At 38.2% G+C, this 26,300-nt stretch overlaps 2 protein-coding genes across 2 annotated transcripts; one reads left to right on the top strand and one right to left on the bottom strand.

Moving 5' to 3' along the window:
- The first annotated feature begins 349 nt into the window (after positions 1-349).
- Positions 350-19,541, top strand: LOC127445371 (E3 ubiquitin-protein ligase ZFP91-like). The gene is made up of 12 exons (XM_051705408.1): positions 350-1,133; positions 2,303-2,337; positions 2,433-2,534; positions 2,688-2,724; positions 3,878-3,988; positions 4,357-4,455; positions 4,653-4,817; positions 5,356-5,406; positions 7,791-7,869; positions 8,795-8,909; positions 8,991-9,090; positions 18,332-19,541. Exons 1-12 carry the CDS (start codon positions 742-744, stop codon positions 19,305-19,307), a joined length of 2,262 nt encoding a protein of 753 aa, XP_051561368.1. The 5' UTR covers positions 350-741; the 3' UTR covers positions 19,308-19,541.
- Positions 19,542-19,682: 141 nt separating this feature from the next.
- Positions 19,683-25,578, bottom strand: LOC127445388 (uncharacterized). The gene is made up of 2 exons (XM_051705436.1): positions 25,392-25,578; positions 19,683-22,125 (listed from the first exon to the last, which is right to left on the bottom strand). The coding sequence occupies exons 1-2, from the start codon at positions 25,463-25,465 to the stop codon at positions 21,480-21,482; spliced, it is 720 nt and encodes a 239-aa protein (XP_051561396.1). The 5' UTR covers positions 25,466-25,578; the 3' UTR covers positions 19,683-21,479.
- Positions 25,579-26,300: the final 722 nt, after the last annotated feature.

Raw genomic sequence — 26,300 nt, 5'->3', positions numbered from 1 at the left:
TACGTTATGTTGTTGTTTTGATTGATTCTCGCTCGCTCGTGTTCCTACGGAGCGTGTGCACGAGCGCGAACACGAGCAACAGGTAGCTGGCTGCAGTTCACTTAACGGCCACAGGTGTCATTAATAACAAGGGTTTCTGAATCTTACAACCTGCACTTTTAAAAACGGACTACCTGTCACGTTATTAAAGCTTGTGAGAGTCCAAGAAGTCTTTTTTCTTCTTCTTCTTCTTCTTCTTCTTCTTCTTCTTCTTCTTCTTCTTCACAAATAAAAAAAAAACATATGGAACGGTACTGGCTCACAACAGAGCGTTTATAGATCCGTGAAAAGTGACACACGTACAGCCGCAGCGCTATGTGTCGCTGTTGAGCTCGTCTTCGGCTTAAAGGAGACGCAACAAAGAACGCTAATCAGCGATCTGAGTGGGCCCTGCTGACAGCGTGGCTCACTATAGCTTTAAGAACCTAAAATAGGCTCTGGGTCTTTAAAATGAATTTTGCACAGTTATTATAGAGATGATAGACTAAGTTTTCAATTTATACGACTTCCATTTTTGCATCGAATTTGCAGGAGAAGCAAGAGCGTCCGTTGAAATATGTTTGACAATCGGAACAGGGCCGTTAGCAAGCCAACATTTTTCATATTTTATGTCTCCTGTTTATTTCAAGCAGTGTTTCAATTTGCTAAGAATTTTTAAGTCGTCCAAAAGCAAGGCGTGGAAAGAAAATAACTTTGGCGGTGATGGAACCGCAACTCTCGAACAACAACGATGCGGTGGAGAGTGAGATGATGGCCGTGGAGAAATCCGCGGGTCAGAGTACACCATCCACCCCGCACAGGGCATCAAGAGGAGGAGGAGACGGGTGCTTGAACACCGAAAGGACTTGCTCGACCGAAACAAACAGACCTGCGACGAGCTTGACGGGCTCTGGACGGGTTTTACGGGACAGGTCAATGCGAACGCTTCCCTTGTGGAGGCAGAACGATATCGGAGAAGACGAGGTGACCTGCGATGCAGCGGCGAACCGCCGGAGGAAAGCGTCATTCCCACGGCGCAGGAGGAATACGGCAGCCGCTGCGGGTTCCTTGGATGCGGCCGGAGAGAGCAGCGCTGACTGCGGCCCTTCGGTTGAGTACGTGCGACTTTTTTGTCTGTAAAATACATTGTTTTAGAGCAACATAATGTGGCCTCGCTTGTGAAGGTTGTCTGAATTCCATAATAAAATGTGAGGCATTTCTGTGTTTCTTAGGGGGGCGTTCACATCGAATGCGTCTTGCGTCGAATGTTACAAAACGCAGGTGTCTCGAGACGACTATTTTAACTTGTCACGGCGTCAAACACGTCCATCTTGAGCATGTTAACATATGAAATATATTGAAAACTATATATTGAAGACCGATGGAAAAATGCGTTCGGTTTGAACGGCCCCTTGCACGTTTCGAATTGAAAGAATAGTTCACCCATAAATGGAAAATCTTTCATCATTTACACACCCGCATGCAATCATAGATGTCTATGACTTTCTTTGCGGAACATAAAGCTTTTTAGAAGAATATTTAAGCTCTGTTGGTCCTCACAATGCAAGTGAATGGTGACCAGGACTTTGAAGCTCCAAAAGCACATAAAGGCAGCTTAAAAGTAATCCATAAGATTTCAGTGGTTAAACCTATGTTTTCAGAAGCGATATGATGGTGTGGGTGAGAAACAGATCAATATTTAAGCCTTTTTTTACTATAAATCTCCACCTTTGACCAGCTCCGACCAGTACGTGGTGATATGCACGAAGAACATGAATTGCAAAAAAACAAAACAAAAGCAGGAAGTGGGGGTTTACAGTAAAAAAAAAAGACTTAAATATTTATCTGTTTTTCACCCACACCTATCATAGCTCTTCAGAAGATATGGATGCAACCACTTGAGTTGTATGGATTACCTTTAAGCTGCCTTTATGTGCTTTTTTGGAGCTTTAAAGTTTTGGATCCTGTTGACTTGCATTATATGGACCTACAGAGCTGAAATATTCTTTTAAAAATCATTGTTTGTGTTCTGCAGAAGAAAGAATGTCATACACATCTGGGATGGCATAAGGGTGAGTAAATGATGAGAGAATTTTCATTTTTGGGTGAACTATTCCTTAAATGTTAACCTAAATGTCACAGAATGCAGTGCTTGCATTTGCACTTTAACACTAGTGAGTGTAGTTGCATTTCTGAACTCAGTTTAAAGACCAAGCAGTGGGGTAAAAAAAAAAACTGAGATTGCTAAGATTTAATGTATAAAACTTTTTTTGTCTCATGACAGGTTTGATGAAAACAAGGATTCGCTGGCTAATCGAGGTACATTTAAAAGGCATTGCTTTTATATTGTTGATAATGAGTATATAAAAGGATGTGAATCTGATTTTGCTTCATGTTGCTGTGTTCTCCTCCAGCGGCCCGTGGCAGAAGGCCTCAGGTGCGCTCAGGGGGCCGCACCTGTCGTGGCTCGCCTAAGACTGTGTTTAAGATTGAGCCAGATACGGACAGTGACTATGGTGCGATGCTATGCTTTTGAAGATAATAGACTACGAGGTTCCTTTACAAAAGCTCAAGTGATCACTGGCTATAAAACTTTATATGAATAACTATAGATATACAGGCAAATGATCATGCATTGATCATGGTTGCACGTGTCTTTATGTTTGCAGTGGAGGCAAATGCAGAAGTTGAGAAGACCGGATCAAGGTGATTGCATACTGTTATTAAAGGGCTGTTCTGGTTTCAATACAAGTTAAAGGAGTAGTTCATCGAAAAATGAAAATTCTCTCATAATTTACTCGCCCTCATGCCATCCCAGATGTGTATGACTTTCTTCTGCTGAACACAAACAAATATTTTTAAAAGAATATTTCAGCTCTGTAGGTCCTCATAATGCAAGTGAATGGTGGCCAGAACTTTGAAGCTCCAAAAGTACACAAAGGCAGAATAAAAGTAATCCATAAGACTCCAGTTGTTAAATCCATATTTTATTCTGTGCTTTTGGAGCTTCAAAATTGTTACCCATTCACTTGCATTGTAAGGACCCACAAAACTGAAAAATTCTTCTAAAAATCTTTGTGTTCAGCAAAAGAAAAAGTCAGACACATCTGGGATGACGTGAGGGTGAGTAAATGATGAGAGAATTTTCATTTTTGGGTGAACTATCCCTGTCAGTCGACAGTCTTTGTGGTATAATATTGTTCACCAATAAATAAAAATCGCAGTTATGTTAAGGCATTTACAATGGTCGTGAAGGGGCCAGTCCATAAAAATTTAAATACACACATTTTCAAAAGTTTAGCTACAAGGCATAAACATTGCACATGTTAACATGATTTTAGTGTGATAAAATCGCCTAATTTGTTTAAAGTTATATCCAATATTACAACTTTGTTGTCATGAAGATGTAATGCCAGTAAGCTGACTAACATGGTAAATGCCCTAACAAGAGTAAATCCCTGATATTATGACTCTAAAATCATAGTAACATGTATACTGTTTACATTGTGTAGCTATTCTTTTGAAACAATGTGTATTTGTTTATGGACTGGCCCCATCACTTCCATTTTTAGTGCCTTTCTGTAACTGCAATTTTTCTTTCTTTTTAATGTGGGATGATTCAAAATAATTTTTGTAGTAATCATCATTACGCATCATATGCTGTCGATTGAGCTTAACTTGTATTGAACCTGGAACTTTCCTTTTAATAAGAGAACACATTGACACTATTCATACTAAGTCTTGGTTATTTGGCTTGTTTACTTAACTGAAAGTGGCATTTGTATAAAAGACACTGATGGTGGCTTCTAGTTTTGGTGTTGGTGTAACAGGCCCTGTGTTTGTTACTGCCTTATTCCAGTGTGGATAAAAAGGAAGATGAGAGCATGGATGACGATGATCTTGTGGAAGAGGATGACTCTCCGTTTGTGGATGACCCAAAAGACCAAAACTACCTTCCCTATACACAGAGGTAAAACATCTGGATGAAACACCTTGTATGTATTCTGGTTGTAGGCCTATGGAATTACAGGTATGCCTTAGAGGCTTAAAAAATGTTATGTCGTCAAAACCCTTGAAAAACATTGCTAATTTAATTGTATATACAGACATTATAAAAGTTTTAGACATCTAAGACTTAGATTGAGATATACTAAAAACAGGTTGCATTGCATGGCATTATGTGATAATTACAGTAATCAGTCGATCATAAAATTATGGTAGTGAGTTATATTGACTTTAACAGATGTCAGATGAAAATGATGTCAGTCATGCATTAGATGAGACAGGTGAACTGAGAGCTCACTGATTATGGCTTGGTGCTCTTGTTTGGCTGTGCAGCAGTGAGGAAGAGGACGCCATCATCAGCAGCAGCAGTGACGAAGACGTCCCATTTACAGATGACTTGAATGACCAGAGCTATGATCCTAAGTGTGAGAGGTGTGGTTTTATTTTTTTATTTTTTTCACATGATACTGCTTGCATCTTTACAAGGATATTTGAGAGTTTTCACCTGTTAGCACAAACTTTATTTACTCTGTGCATTTTGAAGTTTTGTATTGAATATAGCCATTTATTTACATAGCTCCTGTCTCCTATACCCAATATCTCTTGACTGCTGTTGTTTTACATGGCAGGGATCCTTCTAAGCCGAGGCGCAGACCTCCTCGAGGACAGAAAGAGAAGGCAGCAGTTACAGAGAGCTCAAATGAGCAAGAGCCAGAGATAAAAACTGAGGGAGCGGAGAGTACAGATGAGAAGATTGGTGCAGAGTTTGATGAAGATGCTGAGCTGCCCAGGAAGTCAGTTAATCATATTGTTTTTTTTTGTTTTTTTTTGTCAATAAACATGCAAATGCCCTTGTCTCACTGACATGTTCTCACTCAAACAGATTAGTGAATGATAAACAAATATTAACCTTCTTAGAGACAGAAATTAACTTTTCCATTAAGGGGCAATAATTGCCCCCTTGATTTGATTTTGAAGGGCATGTTTTGACTTCACGAGGGCATGTTCTTTTCTAACCATGTAAAAGTTGTTAAATACTTAAATTTATTCAACTTATTGACAAAATTCTCAATCTGATTAATTAGGTTTAGAATGTATTACCACTTACCCATACAATTAAATAAACATCATCTCATATTTGATGCAGTATGTATAACTAGGCCTGAAATTGCATATTAAGAACTATATCAGATGTTATAATTAAAATACTGAGAAATTCATTAAAGGTGCATTTGTTGCCCCCACATTTTAATTTTTAGAAGCATTTTTCTCACTTTCTATGGCATTTTTAATTTTAATCTTAAATTCTGACCCCTGTATTTTTTCTCTTAGAAGAGGGCGGAGAAAAAAAGATGACAAAAGTCCTCGTCTTCCAAAGAGAAGGTAACAAAGCCTTCCTTATTGAATGCTGAAAACAACCTAAAAATATGTTTAGAGCAGTAACCGTGCCCCTTGTTTTAATAGAAAAAATTGGATAGAGTTATCAGTATTGTTTAGCATTTGAATAGTATTAATTCTGGCAATTATTTCTTGTTACAGTGTCTGCTGTTGGTAAAGTGTTAGTATAGCTTTTGTAAACAAATGTCAAGTTGGGCTTACATTTTCATGAATAAGTGGATTGGTTTTATTCCAGGTTAAATATAATTATTATTTGATCTGTCAAGTTGTCTAAATTGTCCTTTTAAGGTGGCACTACTTTTCTAGTTGGATGAACTTCTGGTTTTGCATCGCCGTAATTCATGTGGGTGGAATTTGCTCTGTGCAAAAAGTGCTTTGTGTCTACTTGTATAATGTCCCTTCCTGCTATCTTTGCACATTTCATTCAAAAGTTACCAGGTTTAAATTGTCATTACATTGCAAAGTTTGAATATAACTTAAGCACATAATTATAATGCAGAGAACAGGTTGGCAAGCGATTTTTGTACTAACATGTATAATGCCAAAGTGTTTATGAATACAGTTGAAGTCAGAAGTTTACATACACATTTAAACTCAGTTTTTCACAATTCCTGACATTTATTCGTAGAAAACATTCACTGTCTTAGGTCAGTTAGGATCACTATATTTTAAGAATGTAAAATGTCAGAATAATAGTAGAGAGAATTATTTATTTCAGCTTTTATTTCTTTCATCACATTCCCAATGGCTCAGAAGTTTACATACACTTTGTTAGTATTTGGTAGCATTGCCTTTAAATTGTTTAACTTGGGTCAAACGATTTGGGTAGCCTTCCACAAGCTTCTCACAATAAGTTGCTGGAATTTTGGCCCATTCCTCCAGACAGAACTGGTGTAACTGAGTCAGGTTTGTAGGCCTCCTTGCTCGCGCACACGTTTTCAGTTCTGCCCACAAATTTTCTGTTGGATTGAGGTCAGGGCTTTGTGATGGCCACTTTGTTGTCCTTAAGCCATTTTGCCACAATTTTGGCAATGCTTGGGGTCATTGTCTATTTGGAAGACCAAGCTTTAATTTCCTGGCTGATGTCTTGAGATGTTGCTTCAATATATCCACATAATTTTCCTTCCTCTTGATGCCATCTATTTTGTGAAGTGCAAGCCTCACCTTTTTTCCTCCAAACATAACGATGGTCATTATGGCCAAACAGTTCAATTTGTTTTCATCAGACAAGAGGACATTTCTCCAAAAAGTAAGATCTTTGTCCCCATGTGCACTTGCAAACTGTAGTCTGGCTTTTTTTTATGGTGGTTTTGGAGCAGTGGCTTCTTCCTTGCTGAGCAGCCTTTCAGGTTATACCGATATAGGTACTTGTCTACCTGTTTCCTCCAGCATCTTCACAAGGTCCTTTACTGTTGTTCTGGGATTGATTTGCTCTTTTTGCACCAAAATACGTTCATCTCTAGGAGACAGAATGTTTCTCCTTCCTGAGCGGTATGATGGCTGCATGATCCCATGGTGTTTATACTTGTGTACTATTGTTTGTACAGATGAATGTGGTAACTTCAGGCATTTGGAAATTGCTCCCAAGGATGAACCAGACTTGTGGAGGTCCACAATTTTTTTTCTGAGGTCTTAGCTGATTTCTTTTGATTTTCCAATGATGTCAAGCAAAGAGGCACTGAGTTTGAAGGTAGGCCTTAAAATACATCCACAGGTACACCTCCAATTCAGTACACCTCCTATCAGAAGCTAATTGTCTAAAGGCTTGACATCATTTTCTGGAATTTTCCAAACTGATTAAAGGCAGTTAACTTCGTGTATGTAAACTCCTGACCCACTGGAATTGTGATATAGTCAATTAAAAGTGAAACAATCTGTCTGTAAACAATTGTTGGAAAAATGACTTGTCATGCACAAAGTAACAAACTTGCCAAAACTATAGTTTGCTAATATTTACAAATTAGTTTTAATGATTTCAAACTAAGTGTATGTAAACTTCTGACTTCAACTGTATATATTTGGAACAGTGAGATAATTGTATTTCTTTTGAAGAGACACTTGATTAAACGCACACTTTAAAATAAAAGGTGGAAGTTATAAATAAATATATGGGGGGGGGGGATTATAACTGCACAAGCTTATTTATTGACCAAAGTTTCTGCCTACCAGCCTTTATCAAGTTACCTTTGTCAGATTGTTTTTCTAAAAATCTTATTGTAAGTGCATTTACGTAAACACTTTTTTTTTTTTTTTTTTTTTTTTAACAAACTAAGGACAGATATTATTTTATAAATAATGTAAATAAAATGCATTTAAAAATTGAAATCCATAAAATGGAAGAAAACAAGATTCCTTGTTCTTCTGTGCAGGAAAAAGCCACCAATCCAGTATGTGCGTTGTGAAATGGAAGGATGTGGTACAGTGCTGGCCCACCCACGATACTTACAGGTACACATGCTGCCAGTGACATGGAAATTAGATTTGAGACATGGAAGCAAAGCCCCATACACACATGTGGAGACTTTATCGCTTGAGGTCGCTAGTCTCTGTATTATGAAGTTGCTCGTGGGTGTTCCAACTGCAGTTGGTTTAACGTTATTGGTGGACTGCACATCCGGCCAGATCTTTAAAAATTGTGATCACAGATAAGATATATTGCCAGTTGAACCAAGATATAATTCTAATTTGACAAGGAATTCATTCTTGTCACTAAAAAAATTACATTCTGCTGTGGAGAGTGTTGTTACATAAACTACAGCAGTGCTCAGTGCATTTAATCATTAAACAGGTTAGCGATTTATCAATGTTCGAAATCTACGACTCAAACCCACTCAGACTGCCAATATTTTCTAAAATGTCAATTTGACAAATAATCGGTTATCTTGTCCCTACAAATTTACTTTCTGCAGGGGAGAGTGTTTTAATATGAACTGCAGCAGTGCTTATTGCATCATCATAAACAAGATGAGCAAATTATTAATGTACGAATCAAACTCCATCAGACATTTTCCTTTCATTAATAATTTTTTTTTTTATATCCATGTATGTGGTTACAGACAAATCATATTTAACAGTGAAATCGCTCAAAGAAACTTCTCTGTCTTGCCTGCACTCTACTCCATTACCACAAAGGAGACGGGTGATGTGATCTCCACTGAGCATCTTCTTCATTCCTATTGGCTGTTGCTCCTCATTTGCATAAAGTTAAACTCTTCTCAACTTTGTTGTCACTCGCCATGGCCACATCTAGTCGCAGAAGTCGCAAGCTCTCATTGAATATGAATGGGATCGTGTCGCTTTGTTGCTGGAAGTCACTGCATTTGTGGACGGGGCTTTAGATTTGAAACCTTTCTGTTGTTTACTTCTCCTGCAGCATCACATCAAATACCAACACCTGATGAAGAAGAAGTATGTCTGCCCTTACCCCTCATGTGGAAGACTCTTCCGGCTGCAGAAACAGCTGCTGCGTCATGCCAAACACCACACAGGTAAAACAGATGCGTCATATGGAAATGGAAACTGTTGCACTTGGGTTCAGTGCCTGTGTTAACATACAGCTTGTGTTGCAGATCAGAGAGACTACATTTGTGAGTTCTGTGCTCGTGCCTTCAAGAGCTCTCACAATCTGGCTGTACACCGAATGATACACACTGGAGAGAAGCCACTGCAGTAAGTCACATCTTTGCTTCATGTACACATCATACATGCATCCTACAATTAAGGGGACTATATTAATAAAAGAGTAGTTGACCTGTAAAGCTGGCTCCACACTAGGAGACTCAGAACAACTCGATTTAGGTGGGGGTGTCACACTTAGCGACTGTTTTTGCTGATCTTGCCCCCACCCCTTGTCAGTCAGCCAATCAGCCTAAAACTTTTGAATACACAGGTATTTTTCAATATTACTCCAAAGGTGGGTTGCACCAATAAGGATTAAATTAAGCTTAATTTAGAGCTAATCCAGTGTTTGCTGATCCAAGATTTATTTTAATTTGAGTTTGAGTATTTAATTTTAAATACTGTTTAACAAATCAGAGATTAATTTTAACTTGTGATTAAAACCTGCAATTAATTTTGTCCGCCATGATGGATTCTGAACATAGCGGTAGATTGTTAGTACATAGAGCAGGTTGGTTGAAAATATGTCTCAGCAGTGTGTACAGTGTCACAAGCCTTAAAATATAGCAGCATAATTTAAGGTAAAAAGGACAGATAATATGAAACAAGACGCAAGTGGCACGTGTCTCGGATTGACTGCCTCCCCTTGCGTCAGCGCCACTATTGTGGCCAGAAATGAAGAGCCCAGGCTGCCGACTGTAGAGGGCATGAGAGAGAGAGGAGGGGAACAATAATGATCACCTGTCGCTTGTAACTGCCCCCGTTAAATGGCGAATTAACACTCTCCTCTCTCTTCTCTTTGAGAGACCCATCTCTGTTCCGTGTCCCCGCATGTACATGATGGATAAGCGGTTAATCGCACCGCCACCGAGATGTGAGCCATTGCATTCACACCCCGGATTTGAAAGCATGCATCGCCCAAGATTTCAGACCATAATAAACATAATTAAAATAATAAACATCTCTTAGAAGGCTGACGCCACATTTTCTGTTCGCTTACCCAGTTGTTCATGTTTAATTGTAAGTTTTTATTTAAACCACCTCAGCTGCAAGTTTAAAGTTAATCCCTAACTGATATTTAAATCAGAGTTAAATTAATGGAGCAACAGGATTAAATTAAATCTAGATTTACTGGATCTAGATCAAAATGGTGGTTTAAATGTAACCCTGATCATTTTTAAACAAAGTTTAAAGTTTGGAGCAACAGAATTATCAGAAACCTTGATTTAATCTAAATTTAAGAATAATCCTTGTTGGTGCAACCCACCCCAAGAGTTTGCAGCATCTGCTATGTTTGGTTGTTTGTTAAAGACATGTTCTATTGACAATGCATAGCAAAAAAGAAATTGCATCCTTTTCTTTCACACATTTGTCACATTGTGCAAAGAGGTGGGCAACAGACAATTTATATTCAACTGGGTCCACGGTCAGATACACAGTATGTAAGGGAACCTTAACACAGCCCAGTTCAATACCTCTCACTAACACATCAATGCCAGTGTAGGTTTAAGAAGAGAAAAGTAAAACACTTTCCAGGATGAATGATTTGGCAGCTCCTGTGTCTCAACATCAAGCCTCGCAGAGAGAGACACAGAACCTGACAAAAGGAAAGAATCATATACCGCTGAGTCAGATTCGGTCTGTAGGCAGTGACGATCAAAAAGAGGTAAAGAGTGAGCAAAAGCGATGCTCTTAGATGGCGAAGCAGAATTTTTTTCGCTTTCACGCCTTGCAATTGGAGATTAAATGGCCAGGATGAAGACAATAGAAGCAAACTTTTTTATCATCTGCATGCATCAAAGGGGACTTACGACCAGCATTTGACCTGCCACCATAAGAAGCTTGAGAAATGACTACCTGCATCTATGATGAATTAAGCATGACTTTTAGACTGTTCCACAGTAGGAAACACATTGTGTGAGCACAAATTTGTCTGCAAAAATGGCAGCTTGGGAGAGAGAAATGCCAAGCTGCCATTTCTCATTCAGATGAACAACCACATTTTCAGGCACAGTTTCTGAACTACTTTGCTAGCTAGACACCGTTTCTCAAATAAATTTTTCTTCTCTTCATCGAATTTAACAAATGTTTGTCTGGCTGTTTTTGAATGCTTCCTAAACCTTTGACGGTACGACTCAGGTACCAGCTTGTTTGCTCATTAACACCGCAGCTTTAACCTTGTCATATTCCAGTGATTCCTCAACTGGCAACGTGGTCATGGTGCAGGCGAGTTAACAGCTTGGGGAGCTCTGCGCTCCCTCTCCCTCTGAATGTCCAATTCAATCTTCTGCACTCGGAGTATCTGAGTATTTGGTTCCTGCGTTTTAATTCTGAGCTCTAAACCTATTAGTTGTACGGCCAATAAAGGAAAGCTTGCCGGGGTTTGAGGATCAAGAGGAAGAGAGGGCTTAGCTTCATCTTCCTCCACAGAAGAACTGTCCTCCCCCTCTTAATCTCAAGACACCAACTCCGAAGGCAAGATTTTCTGCTCTACCAAAGCTTGATTATAATTCAGCCTTGATTCTTTTGGATGCCTGTTGAGAAACTGAGATTTCAAAGAAATCGACAATTTGCAGCAAGTCTATCCTACGGGATTTATCAAAATCTTCAGTATACGGGAAGAGCAAAAATGAGGTCAAATCAAAAGCCATCTTTACACTTATGGTTTTTAATTGGGCCATACTAACAAAGATTCAAAAATAGCTAGAGATAAAATAGGAGAAACAGGCGAAACACACAAATATACATCCACAGATGTAATTAGAAATTACAAAAAGCACACACACACATAATAAAATGGTAAATGTCCTGGGACGTAACAGGATAGCTATCCGATCATGATACCCGGTGTAAATGCCCTCCGAAATGCATTCAAGATGGATTGCAATCCGATCGCTCAGACCACTTCAGGAGGTGGTTTGAGATGCATTCCAGACGAAACTGGTCAAGTGTAAATGCATCTGGCTGTTCAAGATGCATATGGAAACTTCACTCTGCCCAAACAGCTCTACATCAGCATAGGGATAACACAAAATATAACAGCTGCTACCGAGTACTGCATAGGGCTCGCATCGCGCAATAAATAAAGACACGGATAAATGTTGTAAGAAAGACAGGATGTTTATTCTTCATTTATTTGATGCAGATCGCTGAAGAAACTGAAACGAAACACTGCCAATGAGCGCAGCTGACGCACATGACGCATCTTGCCTACGAGAAGCCCAGAGGGGGGAAATAGACGGCGCGCACACAAACAGAAACACGCGCACTATTTAAAATCAGTTGAAATCGAATAATAAATCAAATCTTTACAATTTTCGGGCCAGCATTAGCATAATCACAGAAGTGGACTCGGTGTTATTTGCATATAGCGCGAGAATTGAAGATAGGATTCATATCCGTTTGGTGGAGACTAGGGGTGGGCGATATACCGGTAGACATTATAAACCGGTATAAATTTGGCAACTGGTATACATTTTGGTTTATCGTCTATATCTCGGTAATGCAAAATTGCCAGCACGTGGCAAGAAATGTGCACCTCATTCTACCACACGTACACGCCGTGGTACACATTCTGTCAGAGAAATGGTAGGGGAAGGCGGAGCGGCTTCACGTGAGACTGAGAAAATTGAAGAAACGGGGTTTTGCAGGGACTGACAATTTTTTGACGGCTGCCCAATAATATTTTTGGGCTGCCTAAGCAAATTCAATGACATTCATCTTGCATTCTGAACATGCTTCTAAACTAACTCACACAGTCAAGTGATTAACTCCTCCCGCTCTGAAAATCATTGAAAAAATCAGCTAGTGCGATGCCGCCTTAACATGTCCATTTTAACTTTTTTATTATTATTATTTATTTACATGTATAAGTGACGGTGTACTGTATATCTTAGGCTCTGTAACTGGTCAAAATTTCTTATAATGTTTTATTTCAAAATTGGGAATAAAACATTATATAAAATAGATTTTAATAAAGAATTATATACATTATTAATATAATATTTAATAATTATATATATTATATACACTGGTGGCCAAAAGTTTGCAAAATATGTACATTATTCCTGTTTCAGAAGGAAATTGGTACTTTAATTCACCAAAGTGGCATTCAACTGATCACAAAGTATGGTCAGGACATTTCTGATGTAAAAAACAGCACCATCACTATTTGAAAAATGTAATTTTTGGTCAAATCTAGACAGGCCCCATTTTCAGCAGCCATCACTCCAACACCTTATCCTTGAGTAATCATGCTAAATTGCTAATTTGGTACTAGAAAATCACTTGTCATTATATCAAACACAGCTGAAAGCTATTTGGTTCGTTAAATTAAGCTTAACATCGTCTTTGTGTTTGTTTTTGATTTGCCACAGTATGCAATAGACTGGCATGTCTTAAGGTCAATATTAGGTAAAAAATGGCAAAAAAGAAACAGCTTTCTCTAGAAACTCACCAGTCAATCATTGTTTTGAGGAATGAAGTCTATACAATGCTTGAAATTGCTAAAAAACTGAGTATTTCATACAAAGGTGTACACTACAGTCTTCAAAGACAAAGGACAACTGGCTCTAACAAGGACAGAAAGAGATGTGGAAGGCCAGATGTACAACTAAACAAGAGGATAAGTATATCAGAGTCTCTAGTTTGAGAAATAGACACCTCACATGTCCTCAGCTGACAGCTTCATTGAATTCTACCCGCTCAACACCAGTTTCATGTACAACAGTTAAGAGAAGACTCGGGTGCAGGCCTTATGGGAAGAATTGCAAAGAAAAAGCCACTTTTGAAACAGAAAAACAAAAAGAAAAGGTTAGAGTGGGCAAACAATCAGACATTGGACAACAGATAATTGGAAAAAAGTGTCATGGATCTTAACCCTATTGAGCTTTTGTGGGATCAGCTAGACTGTAAGGTGCGTGAGAAGTGCTAAAGAAAGCGTGGGATGAAATGCCACCTGAGTGTCTGGACAAACTGACAGCTAGAATGCCAAGGATCTGCAAAGCTGTCATTGCTGCACGTGGAGGATTTTTTTATGAGAACTCTTTTTTTTTTTTTTTTTTTTTTTTTAAGAAGTTCTGAACATTTTTATCAAATTGTAATTAGTAATTTTTCATATTATTAATGTCCTGACTATACATTGTGATCAGTTGAATGCCACTTTGGTGAATAAAAGTAACAATTTCTTTCCATAAAAGCAAAAACTGTACATTATTCCAAACTTTAGCCACCAGTGTGTGTAATTATTTATATATATATATATACACACACACTGAACAAAAATATAAACGCAACATGTAAAGTTTTGGTCCCATGTTTCATGAGCTGAAATAAAAGTTCCCAGAAATTTTCCATATGCATTGATTAGATTAGATCAGGGCCTAATTAATTTATTTCAATTGACTGATTTCCTTAAATGAATTGTAACTCAGTAAAATCTTTGAAATTGTTGCATGTTGCGTTTATATTTTTGTTCAGTATGTATATAATTATATATACACACACATATATACACATACATACATATATATATTCGCAGTTTAGAATAATAGTAAAGTCATCAAAACTGTGGAATAACATTAGGGAATTATGTTGTGACTAAACAAAATCCAAAATAAATCAAAACTGTGTTATATTTTAGCATCTTCAAAGTACTCACCCTTTGCCTAGAATTTGCAGAAATGTATTCTTGACATTTTCTCAACCAGCTTTTTGAGGTATCACCCTGGGATGCTTTTTAAACAGTATTGAAGGAGTTTCCATCTATATGCTGGGCACTTATTGGCTGCTTTTCTTTATTATTTGGTCCAAGTCATCAATTTCAAAAATGTTTTTTATTTCATTTCAGTCAAGTGTTTCAAAACTTTTGACAGAGACAGAGAGTGTGAGTGAGTATTATACACACCGATCAGCCACAACATTAAAACTACCTGTCTAATATTGTGTAGGTCACCCTCATGCCACCAAAACAGCACCAACCCACAACTGTACAGAGCGGTTATCTGAGTTACCGTAGACTTTGTCAGTTCAAACCAGTCTAGCCATTCTATGTTGACCTCTCATGAACAAGTCATTTCCGTCCACAGAACTTCCCCTCACTGGATGGTTTTTGGCACCATTCGGAGTAAATTCTAGAGAATGTTCTGCGTGAAAATCCCAAGAGATCAGCAGTTACAGAAATACTCAAACCAGCCCATCTGGCACCAACAATCGTGCCATGGTCCAAATCACTGAGATCAAATTTTTCCCCCATTCTGATAGTTGATGTGAACATTAACTGAAGCTCCTGACCAGTGTTGGGTGTAATGCATTACAAAGTAATTAATTACTGTAATTTTTCAGTAATTTAATTAGTTACTTCTGATGTAATTGTGTTAAATACTGTATAGACTATAGAACGATTCTATACAAAACAATAGTGAATTTAAAATCAAAATTTAATGTCTAATGTTAAAATGTATGTTTTCTAATTTAATGCAGCCCCCTTAAATTCTTTGGCCAGTTCATGAATAATTTATTTGATATTATATAATTTATTTGAAAGAATTAAAAGAACAATTTCATGTCTATCCTTATATTTTTCATCTGGTCGAGGTTAAGTGTTTTAGAAAGTAATTATTAATGTGTGTGTAATATATATAATATACAGTTGTGCTCAAAAGTTTGCATACCCTTGGAGAACTGGTAATATATGTACCATTTTAAAAGAAAACATGAGATTCATATTTCTTATGGGATTCATATTCAACTGTAGGTTATAACAGAATGGCACAATCCCCAAAACATTAGTGAGCCACCACCATGCTTCACAGTGGGGATGGTATTCTTTTCACTATAGGCCTTGTTGACCCCTCTCCAAACATAGCGCTTATGGTTGTGACCATAAAGCTCTATTTTGGTCTCATCATTCCAAATTATAGTGTGCCAGAAGTTGTGAGGTGTGTCAAGTTGTTGTCGGGCATACTGTAACCGGGCTTTTTTGTGGCATTGGCTCAGTAAAGGCTTCTTTCTGGCAACTCGACCATGCAGCTCATTTTTTATCAAGTATCATCGTATTGTGCTCCTTGAAACAACCACATCGTCTTTCGAGGTTACCTGTGGGTTTTTCTTTGTATCCTGAACAATTCTTCTGGCAGTTGTGGCTGAAATCTTTCTTGGTCTACCTGACCTTGGCTTGGTATCAAGAGAACCCCGAATTTTCCACTTCTTAATAAGTGATTGAACAGTACTGACTGGCATTTTCAAGGTTTTGGATATCTTTTTATATCCTTTTCCATCTTTATAAAGTTCCATTACCTTGTTACGCAGGTCTTTTGACAGTTCTTTTCTGCTCCCCATGGCTCAGTATCTAGCCTGCTCAGTGCATCCATGTGAGAGCTAACAAACTCACTGGCTATTTATACACAGACACTAATGGCAATTTAAAAAGCCACAGGTGTGGGAAATTAACCTTTAATTGTCATTTAAACCTGTGTGTGTCACCTTGTGTGTCTGTAACAAGGCCAAACATTCAAGGGTATGTAAACTTTTGATCAGGGCAAATTGGGTGATTTCTGTTATCATTATGATTTAAAAAGGAGCCAAACAACTATGTGATAATAAATGGCTTCATATGATCACTATCCTTAAATAAAAGGCACTTTTTTTGCATGATCAGTCATATTTTCAAAATCAATGCCAAAATTTGACAATTTCTGCCAGGGTATGCAAACTTTTGAGCACAACTGTGTGTGTGTGTGTGTGTGTGTGTGTGTGTGTAATATTATTATTATTTTATTTTTTTATTAGTTTATGTAATGAATATCTTTTCTTAATTTAATTTCTATGATCTGATGGTGTGGCATTAATTTTTTTAATGGTACAAATTACAGTTATTCCATGGAGTCTATATCAATTAATATGAGGTCATAAAAAGGGCATGTATAATAAATATAGAGGATCTATTTGGAAACATTTAGTTAACATAGTTTTAGATTTAGTTTAAAATAGTTTATAGCATGTCACATGCCACAGGACATGGCTGAAATATCTTAAGATTTCATTTCAACTACCCAAATAACAAATTCAGTTTGGAACACACTGCTCAATAATCAGTATTTTCTAACATTTTAAACTATGATATCATACAATTCAGTACTTACAATTCACTTACTGGATATCTCTATGCGAATGATCGTACACACATAGGTAAGTTTGCACCAGCTCGATAATAGCTGCCCTCAATGTGTTTGTTTGTTCACTGATCTTGACTGACTGAAGAACGTAAACCGAATTAGTTGGCATCAAAGCATCAAAAGCATCAAAGTAGGTGGAGCTCAAGGTCACACCTACCGATGATGTGGACCAATAGCAGTGAGAAGGTGTTTATCAGGCTTTGCGCTTCCAAGCTGTTACGAACCACCAAAACAAACTCAAAACACCTTAGTTTTGGCCAGATTTTGTTCAAAATTATGTCATAACCGTTCGTTCTTCAATTTCAGATTAAGTATGCTGGGGCATTAAACAAATAGTTCACCCAAAAATGAAAATTCCCTCATCATTTACTCACCCTTATGCCATCCCAGATTTGTATGACTTTCTTTTATCTGCTGAACTCGAGTGAAGATTTTAGAAGAATATCTCTGCTCTTTTGGTCCATACAATGCAAGTGAATGGGTGCCAAAATTTTGAAGCTTCAAAAAGCACAAAGGCATCATAAAAGTAATCCATACCACTCCAGTGGTTAAATCAATGTCTTCAGAAGCGATATGTTAGGTCTGGGTGAGAAACAGATCAATATTTAAGTCCTTTTTTACTAAAAATTCTCCTCCCTGCTCATTCAATCTCTTTAACTTTCACATTCTTGTGTTTTTGGTGATTCACGTTCTTCATGCATATCGCCCCCTACTGGGTAGGGAGAAGAATTTCTAGCAAAACAATTACTTAAATTGATCTGTTTCTCACCCACACCTATCATATCACTTCTGAAGATATGGATTAAAACACTGTTGTATGGATTACTTTTATGCTATCTTTATGAGCTTTTTGCAGCATAAAAATTTTGGCACCCATTCTCTTGCATTATATGGACCTACAGAGCTGAAATATTCTCCTAAAAATCATAATGTGTTCTGAGGAAGAAAGAAAGCCATACACATCTGGGATGGCATGAGGGTTGAGTAAATGAGAGAATTTTGGGTGAACTATCCCTTTAATATTGATAGAATTACAGCACGCCCTGCCTGTTCTGTCTTTCAAATCCATCTCAAATCTTTTCAGCAGCATACCTCTGCCTCTTCTCTCCTTATCATAGGTGCGAGATCTGTGGTTTCACTTGCCGTCAGAAGGCCTCCCTCAATTGGCACATGAAGAAACATGATGCGGATGCCACGTACCAGTTCTCCTGCAGCATCTGCGGAAAGAAGTTTGAGAAGAAAGACAGCGTAGTGGCTCACAAAGCTAAGAGCCACCCTGAAGTGCTCATTGCGGAGGCATTGGCGGCCAATGCTGGAGCCCTCATCACCACTCCAGCTGGAGTCACCACACTGCTGGGAGCCTCCACGGGCACGCAGACAGAGCCAGTGGTCCCGGAGGAACAGAGGAGCTCTGTGGTGCAAGGAGGTCAGGTGGGTCCTCTGATGGTTGTGGATCAGGAGCACACACTACATACCATGCAGGTACCTGTGGGCATGGCCTTGTCGTCCACAGAGGAGAACAGCGACCGATCGCAGCAGGCCTCAGCTCACAGTATGCAGATGCCACTTCAGTTTGTCACCACGCCTGTCTCGCAGCAACAACACCAAATTCAGCAGTTACCGCTCCAGCCCTCCACCACTGTCACCGAGCAGGCAGCTTTAGTTCAGCAGATGCCAGCACAGTCCTACAACCCCCAGATCGACCACATGGCCTTCCGAGCTCAGCAGCAGCACCCACTGCTTTCTGTCGCTCAGCAGATGCCCCTTCAGACCACCCAACCACAGTATACCCAGGCGATCGCCAGACCCCCTAAGCCCAACGCAGCTCCCAATATTTCCCACCTTTCACAATCCCTGCCCGAGGCTTCCTCTGACGGCCGGAGCAGTTTGGAATTTGGCTCTGATCCTCCATCATCTTCATCTACTTCTCCTCAGTCTTCCACTGCCCCTTCAGAGTCAAGACAGGTCATCTGGGTGGGAGATGGAACTAATGATAATGAAAATGGGGGTGGGGTTTGGGAGGTGGGTGGGGAAGGGGAGGAGCAAAGTATGACAGACAGTTCAGATGGGCAGATGGAGCGTGTACTGATATAGTGAGAGAAGTTGATGGTGTAACATGGAGGAAAACGAGGTGACTGGTGTTTGTCACCCTTCTGCTAATAGATAGCCTGAAGTTAAATGTATACAGTCATAAATATATTGTATGTAATCGCATTAACTTTTGGTAGGTTTGTAGAAACGTCTGTACCAGGGAGACCGTGTTTTAGTTGTTGTCATTTGTTTATTTTGTATATAAACAGTTCTAGTTCCCTCCAACAACCACATCTGTTTTTTGTGTGTTGTTTTGTGAGTGTATCGGCCTCCACAGACCCCTAATTCATCCCAACTTTATTGTCTTATTTTTGTCTCTGTGTGAGCATTTTGTGCCACCATGTGGCTTGGTACTGTAGAAATGATAACCAGCTGTGCAATGAGCTCAATGGCTCAAGTGAAAAAGTGAACCTCAGCAATGCTGTTCAAAATCTGCAATCCTGTACCGAGACATACATTGTTCTGTTTTTATTTGATATTTTAACACTTATCACACAGACAATATGTTTGGGTATGCACATTTACATTTATTACCCAGTATCCCAAAACTTTAGAATTAGGCTAATATAACTGATATGGGGTGATTCCACAAAACAAGTCCAAGAAAAACCCCAGATTAATAAAAAAAAAAAAGAAAAAAGTGTAAATTATATTTTGCATAAAGAAAATTAAGCCTGCATTTAGGACCATTAAGACCATCTTGTTTTGTGACATTACTTTCAGGACATTTTATCCCCCAACTTCTCATTACCGTAAGTTTTTACTGTATTACAATAAAAAAAGATGCTGTTGTACAATGAGTTTCTGAATTAAAACCAGAGAAAATTAAAGGCACTACCAAGGGAGTACTACTGTGATTTTTAAATACACATTTAAATAATTCAGCATTTTTTTCCTCATTGAGGTGATGAGAATTTGGGGCTAAAATGTGTGTAAATGTCCTGAAAATAATGTCACAATGTAATGGCCCTAAAACGGGCTTTATTTTCAATAGGCAAAATGTAATTTCTTTTTTGTTAACTTTGATTTTGGGGTAAAATAAGATCAGGTCAATTTCATTAGAATCACCCAAAGGAGTTTTGGGATGCTATAGAAATTGAAATTTCCCGCATACATAACGGCACTGCTCCTTACGTAATTTAAGTTTTTCAAACTAACACCGTAACAAGTCTTCCACAAAGTTAAAGGTGCACTCAGTAATTCTAATCCAATACACTTTTTGTCAAATTCAGCAAATATCTGGCTCTGTAAATGGGACAAAAACAAAGTGGATCGGACCGATCCACACAACACCACTCCAGCCAATCAGCAACAGGGGGTGGTTCTTGTGCGTGCACAGGATGGGGGGTGGGGGCAGAGTGAGAGGGAAATCTGGCTGATGCGAACTTTCTAAACTCAAAGAAGGACAAATGGCTGAGAAACAGACCAAGAGAAAAGGGTCAGATGAAAATTAACTAAAAAAGAAGGATTATGATAAGTCGAGGGCTAGGAGCCACATCAACATCGGCGAGGCTTTTCAGCGGTGGAGAGGTAAAAGGCTTGAAGATGGATGCAGGAGCTAACGTTATTTACATAACTTGCTGTGTTGTTGTTCGCTCTTATTGTCTAATGGTATTTGTCTGAACAACGTTTGCAAAGAGTTTTGTAGCCACGAATATTTAAAAACACATTTTTCAGTCACTGTTTTTTTTTGTATGCGTTACTGTAAAATCAAACTAAACAACTAACTCTCGCTAGTTCTAGTTGCTGTGTTTTGTATACTGCTTCTCTGTCGTTTATTAACGTATTAGATTATTACTTTGCTTCGCTTCAGCTATGATAAAGAGACCTGCATGAATTTGGGGGGGCGGAGCTTCCAAAGGAGTACTGAAGGGAGGAGTGTGTTTGTTTTGGCAGTTGAGTTCGAATATCAACAGTGTTTCTCAGGAATCGCTGAGTGCACCTTTAAGTTTTTGATGCAGTTAATTATAATAATAGTTTCTTTGTATATGAAACAATAACATCTGTCTGTTACACATTATAAAGACTGATTATCACAAGCTTCCTAGTAGTATTTTAATTTAACAAACATAACACACTTATCTTAAGTATATATCACATAAAAGTGTGTTGTTCCCAAAATCTTTTTATACAGACAGAAAGTCCTGGGATTCTGAATTGTTATAATGTCGACTTTTAGTGGTGTGAGAGTCTGGTATACTGCTTGAGTGCACGTTTTGGTGGAATGAGAGAATCAGTCACCCCCACCCTTTTCTTTTTTCGCTGTTCACTGTCCTTCCCTTCATCTGTCTCCTTGTCTACGTCATGAGAAGCCACTGGATCAAGATTATATGAACCTACTACAACACTGGCAGAGGCATTGTCTTTTGGTCCACTGTCAGAAGTGACCACATTGCTACTCTGCAGATCGCTGTCATGCGCAAACTTGCAGCTGATTCCAAAACGGCAACGACCGTCCTTTCTGTAGGCCACACAAATGCGCTTACCACCGATCTGGGTTGGGCGAGCTTGTAGAGTAAGTGGTACATGTTTCTGCAGGACATTCAGTCTCCCTTCAGCCATTTCTTTGAAGGGGTTCGCAAACACACTGCTGCCTGTGAGCACTCCACCTGAGCTGGAACCTCCCAGAGGTGGAGGCGGAAGCTTCCGAGTTTGAGGACGGATGGATGGGAAGGACCCAGAGGAGGAGTGATCAGCAATAGACACCTCTTCATCCGCATTCTCTGGACTAGATTCAGACTCACTGGAAGGTGATTCTGGCTCCAACAGGAAATTGTGGCTTTTCCTCTCCACCACAACATCGTCTGTCTTTTTGATGGACCTAAGAAGAAGTATTTTAAGATGTTAATTTAAAACTGACGCCTGATCCTCACCACTTCAAAGTAGAGCTGCACGATTAATCATTAAAAGATCGCGAACACGATCCAGACACCCACGCAGGGCCGTAGCTAGAGGGGTGAAAGGTGGTAATGATTCTAGGGGCCCACAGGTCCAAGGGGGCCCCACAACAAATTCTAAACTGTATTTTTTAATAGGAAAGGGGCCCCAGAATACCCAGCTAAGGCCCTGCACCCACGCAATCTCATTTCTAAATGACAACGATTCTGCAACGTATATTAACGTTCCCGTCGCATGCCTTTTGTAAGGTAGTCAAATTTTAATTCAAAATTCACTTCATGATGCATTTTTAAATGTTGATCTTTTCAACTTTATATGGCATCTACAAACCACAGCGCTCCTGCACGAAATGAATAAACTAAAACACCAAAGACGTTTGTCCAGCACAGTGGTTTACAAACTGCAGGGTGCAGCCATGATTAGCTAGGAGTGTGACGGAATCTCTCCTCAATTCAATATTTTAATAGCCATCCACCGATGCTAAAAAAAAAAATAAAATAAAAAATAAATACCAGCATTACCAAGATCTGACTAATCTCGCTACCCGTGTGCTGTTTGGTTACAGTCGGCTGTTTTCAAACGCTCCACATGCATGTGTCTGCCCGTGCGCTTGTGTCTCGTGATGAATGCAGGGCTCCTGCACGAGACTCTGCGCTGTTCTTAATCAAAATACCTCTCTTTAGGCAATATTAGTGTAAACACAGCCGTTTATGAATCACCAGTGTAAACAGACGGGATTAGATATTAAAGCAAACACAGCCGTTAATGTATAAGCAGATGGGACAAATTCTTTAAAAATGTTAAATCTGTGCGATGTCTAAATGTATATAAGCTGCATGATGTCTGTTATAGGCATGTATGCATTCTTACTGCATCAAATCAGTATTAATATATATCTAATAATCACAGAGTAAAGACTGTCAAATATTTAAGTAGTTTCATTTTGCATTAAATACATTTTTAATGTTTTTATAATTTTTTTTATGTTTTATTGCTACTGTTGCTAAAAAAACTCATTGTTTACTCTGTTCTCTATTTAAATACTGGCTCTTGAATAATTCCTTTAAAAACTTGATGCAGTTTTTACAAGAGACACTGAAGGCCACATTGTTTTAAATTAAATTAATATATTTTTTTTAATTAGTAAAAATAACAGTGTTTTATTGCATATTTGCCTACCAGTGCAAAACTAAGTTGACATAAAACTGTTAATGAAGCTTTTTTCCACTCGTTTTGCTTTTTACTTAGCATTTGAGAAACAGGCTAAATCGTTTCATTTTTTTAATGCATTTTTTTTTTTAACAGAATTATTATTTTTTATTTATTTTGCAATAAAAACAAGGGGCTGTTTAGTTTGTAATGTATTCGTTGCGCCCTCTTGTGGACTTACAACTTTATTGCATTTTTGCATAGACTGAAGTAGAGAACATTTTGTCAGAAACACTAGTACATTACATGTTACTTTGTTTAGTACCCTTATGTCCAGGTTTTGTAAATCACATAAGCATTTTTTTCCCCTTCAGAATCGTGATCTTTATTCTGAGCAAAAAAAATCTTAATTCTCAATTTATGCAGAATCATGCAGCTCTACTTCAAAGTATAAAATATATCAAAGGATATAGATTAATGTATAAGATTACTATCAGAAAGCTGTATTGGCCAAGGTATTTGTTATGGTTGACAGCATCTCTGAACACATACAGTACATACAGTAGAAATCAAAATGACTCAACCCCGCAGACCAGCAATACATTCTGGTGATGTCAATTATTTAAAACCTCAGTAAACAGTCAAAGTATGTTTTTCACATTTGAGTGATTTAGAGAATTAAGATTTCAGTTTACTTAAATTTCAAATAAAATAAATAAAACCCTAGTTCTCTCTACAAATGTCATGTCAAAATTATTCAACCCCCAAAGTCAGTAATTTGTGGAGCATTCTTTACCCTTAATAACATCCAATAAATGTTTCAGGTAAGTGAAACATTACTTACATTAAAGCTTAGGACACCTCTCTATTTGAATCTTGACACATTTGTCATGAGCAAAAGGTTCCAGCTCATTGACATTCTTTGGTTTCTGTGCTGCCAGTGCTTCCTTCGAATCCCACCAAAGATGTGCAATGGGATTTTAATGATGGACTAAAAGGGCCATTCAAGGTCATTCCATGACCTATCCCTGAACCAGGCTTTGGACAACTTGGATGTGTCATTGGCATTACTGTTTTGCTGGAATGTCCAGTGATCACCAAGCTTCAATTTACACACTGATGCCATCATATTCCATGCTAAAATGGTCCCGTACCCCAAAGAATCCATGGTGCAGTCACACAGTCAGGGTAGCTGGTTCTTGCAGCAGCAAAACACCCCCATAATGTGACTCACCCTCTTCCATGCTTGACCATGGGGATGGTGTTGTTCTTGTCATAAGCCTTGCCTTTCTTACTGCAGACGTACTGCTGACCTATGGGTCTAAAATTCAGTGTCAGTTTAGTCTCATACGTCCATAAAACCTTCGAACTCAACAGGCTTTTCCAAATTCCTTCTTGAATGTTCAAGTCAACATTTCTCTTAGTGAAGATTTGCTTTCTTCCACGCCCAGGAAGGTTGCTGTTGTATCATTTTTTGTGGTAAATGTAGGAATGGTGCAGCCAACTTTGTCCATTGGAAATTGAAGTGCTTTGGAAATGTATTTGTAGCCATGGCCTTTCTTGTGTAATGAAATAATCTCTATTAGCTTTTGTGAGAGCTCATTTTTCCTTCCATTATTTGCTTAAAAACCCACGTTACAACACTAAACTTAAGTTAGTGCCATTATATAGTGAGGGCTTAATTGGGTTTAAAAAAAAAAAAATTAAAAACATTTTCTTTTTTTCTTTTTTTTTTTTTTGTACCCTTATCACTTTGAACATGTCGCCCAACTGATATAAATGTAATGTTTAAAAATACTGGGTCACCAGAAAAGCTTGCCTTTGTAAATCCTTACTATTTTGGGGTGATATATATATATATATATATATATATATATATATATAAAACAAAAATCAACATCTAGAGAGTAGTGTATTGCACAATAATATAAATACTTATGTGGAAAGTAGTTACTCCTCATACTTGGCTTTTGCGCAAATTAAATCTCGGGTATTGCTTGATAGATTGAAATCGGATAAAACACTGAATTATGAACTCACTCCTTCCGATTGTCCTCTCCCCTCTCTTCATCCTCTGACTCGGACGACAGCCCGTATCCCACAAGCGAATTCATTACAGCTTAAATGCGACTGCGCACCAGATACAAAATTCCGCTAAAATACTTGTCAGATAAGATATTAACCGTTAAATTGCTGATCGTTTGTTTATCCGGAAGTCAGTGTTTCTTTCTTCTTAGTGTATAAACAGAATGTAATGGAGTGGATGAAGAATAATGATGCCATCACGTGGCGCGGAATAGTACTGTTACGTGACATGAGCCTGTGGAGAGCAGCCGGAAAACGTGAAATGCGATTGAACAAGTTTAATACAAAACTAATAATACACAACTATTCTACAGGGTGAAAGGCACTTTTGTTTGTGTTTGTTTTATTCACCAATAAAAACACTATATACACTATAAACACTACGTATACAACACTAGCAACAAAAACTACAACTGCACGTAAACACCTTTGTCAGCATGCAGCACTCCAGCGTTTTCAATTTTCAAGTGGATTTTTAAGTAATCTGATCCAACATTTAATAACTGTTAAAATGTTGCAAATGTATTTAGCTAATAAGAATCCTTTGAAAAATATCGCATTTATTAAGTAAGAAAACAGGCTTATTTGTCATTTTCAGGTTTGTTTTAAGGTGATTAAATCAAAAGTTTTTCAATAACTGTCCAGTAAGTGAAAGGATAGAATTTGGGTTATATATATATATATATATATATATATATATATAATTTATTTATTTATTTTAAAGCCCCTTGTTTCAGGGGTTAAAAGCCCTCCATAAAAAGACCAGTGGGGGCGAATAGATTTGTTATGAAGAATGTTCAAAGTGGGCTCACACTGACTGATTCAAACACAATGGAGATTCTTTGTTTGTAGAATACTTGAGAT

This window comes from Myxocyprinus asiaticus, chromosome 8 (genome assembly GCF_019703515.2).
Source record: "Myxocyprinus asiaticus isolate MX2 ecotype Aquarium Trade chromosome 8, UBuf_Myxa_2, whole genome shotgun sequence".
NCBI classification, from domain to species: domain Eukaryota; kingdom Metazoa; phylum Chordata; class Actinopteri; order Cypriniformes; family Catostomidae; genus Myxocyprinus; species Myxocyprinus asiaticus.
This window is presented reverse-complemented; position numbering and strand designations above follow the sequence as displayed.

What these genes read in the sequence shown, in the direction of transcription:
- LOC127445388 (XM_051705436.1), bottom strand. Translation starts at nt 25,465, where the DNA reads ATGAATTCGCTTGTGGGATACGGGCTGTCGTCCGAGTCAGAGGATGAA. An exon ending in GGAGAGGACAATCGGAAGGA is followed by an intron (nt 22,126 to 25,391) that starts GTGAGTTCATAA and finishes ACTTCTTCTTAG; the next exon opens with GTCCATCAAAAAGACAGACG.
- LOC127445371 (XM_051705408.1), top strand. Translation starts at nt 742, where the DNA reads ATGGAACCGCAACTCTCGAACAACAACGATGCGGTGGAGAGTGAGATG. An exon ending in GGATTCGCTGGCTAATCGAG is followed by an intron (nt 2,338 to 2,432) that starts GTACATTTAAAA and finishes GTTCTCCTCCAG; the next exon opens with CGGCCCGTGGCAGAAGGCCT. An exon ending in TCATGCCAAACACCACACAG is followed by an intron (nt 8,910 to 8,990) that starts GTAAAACAGATG and finishes CTTGTGTTGCAG; the next exon opens with ATCAGAGAGACTACATTTGT.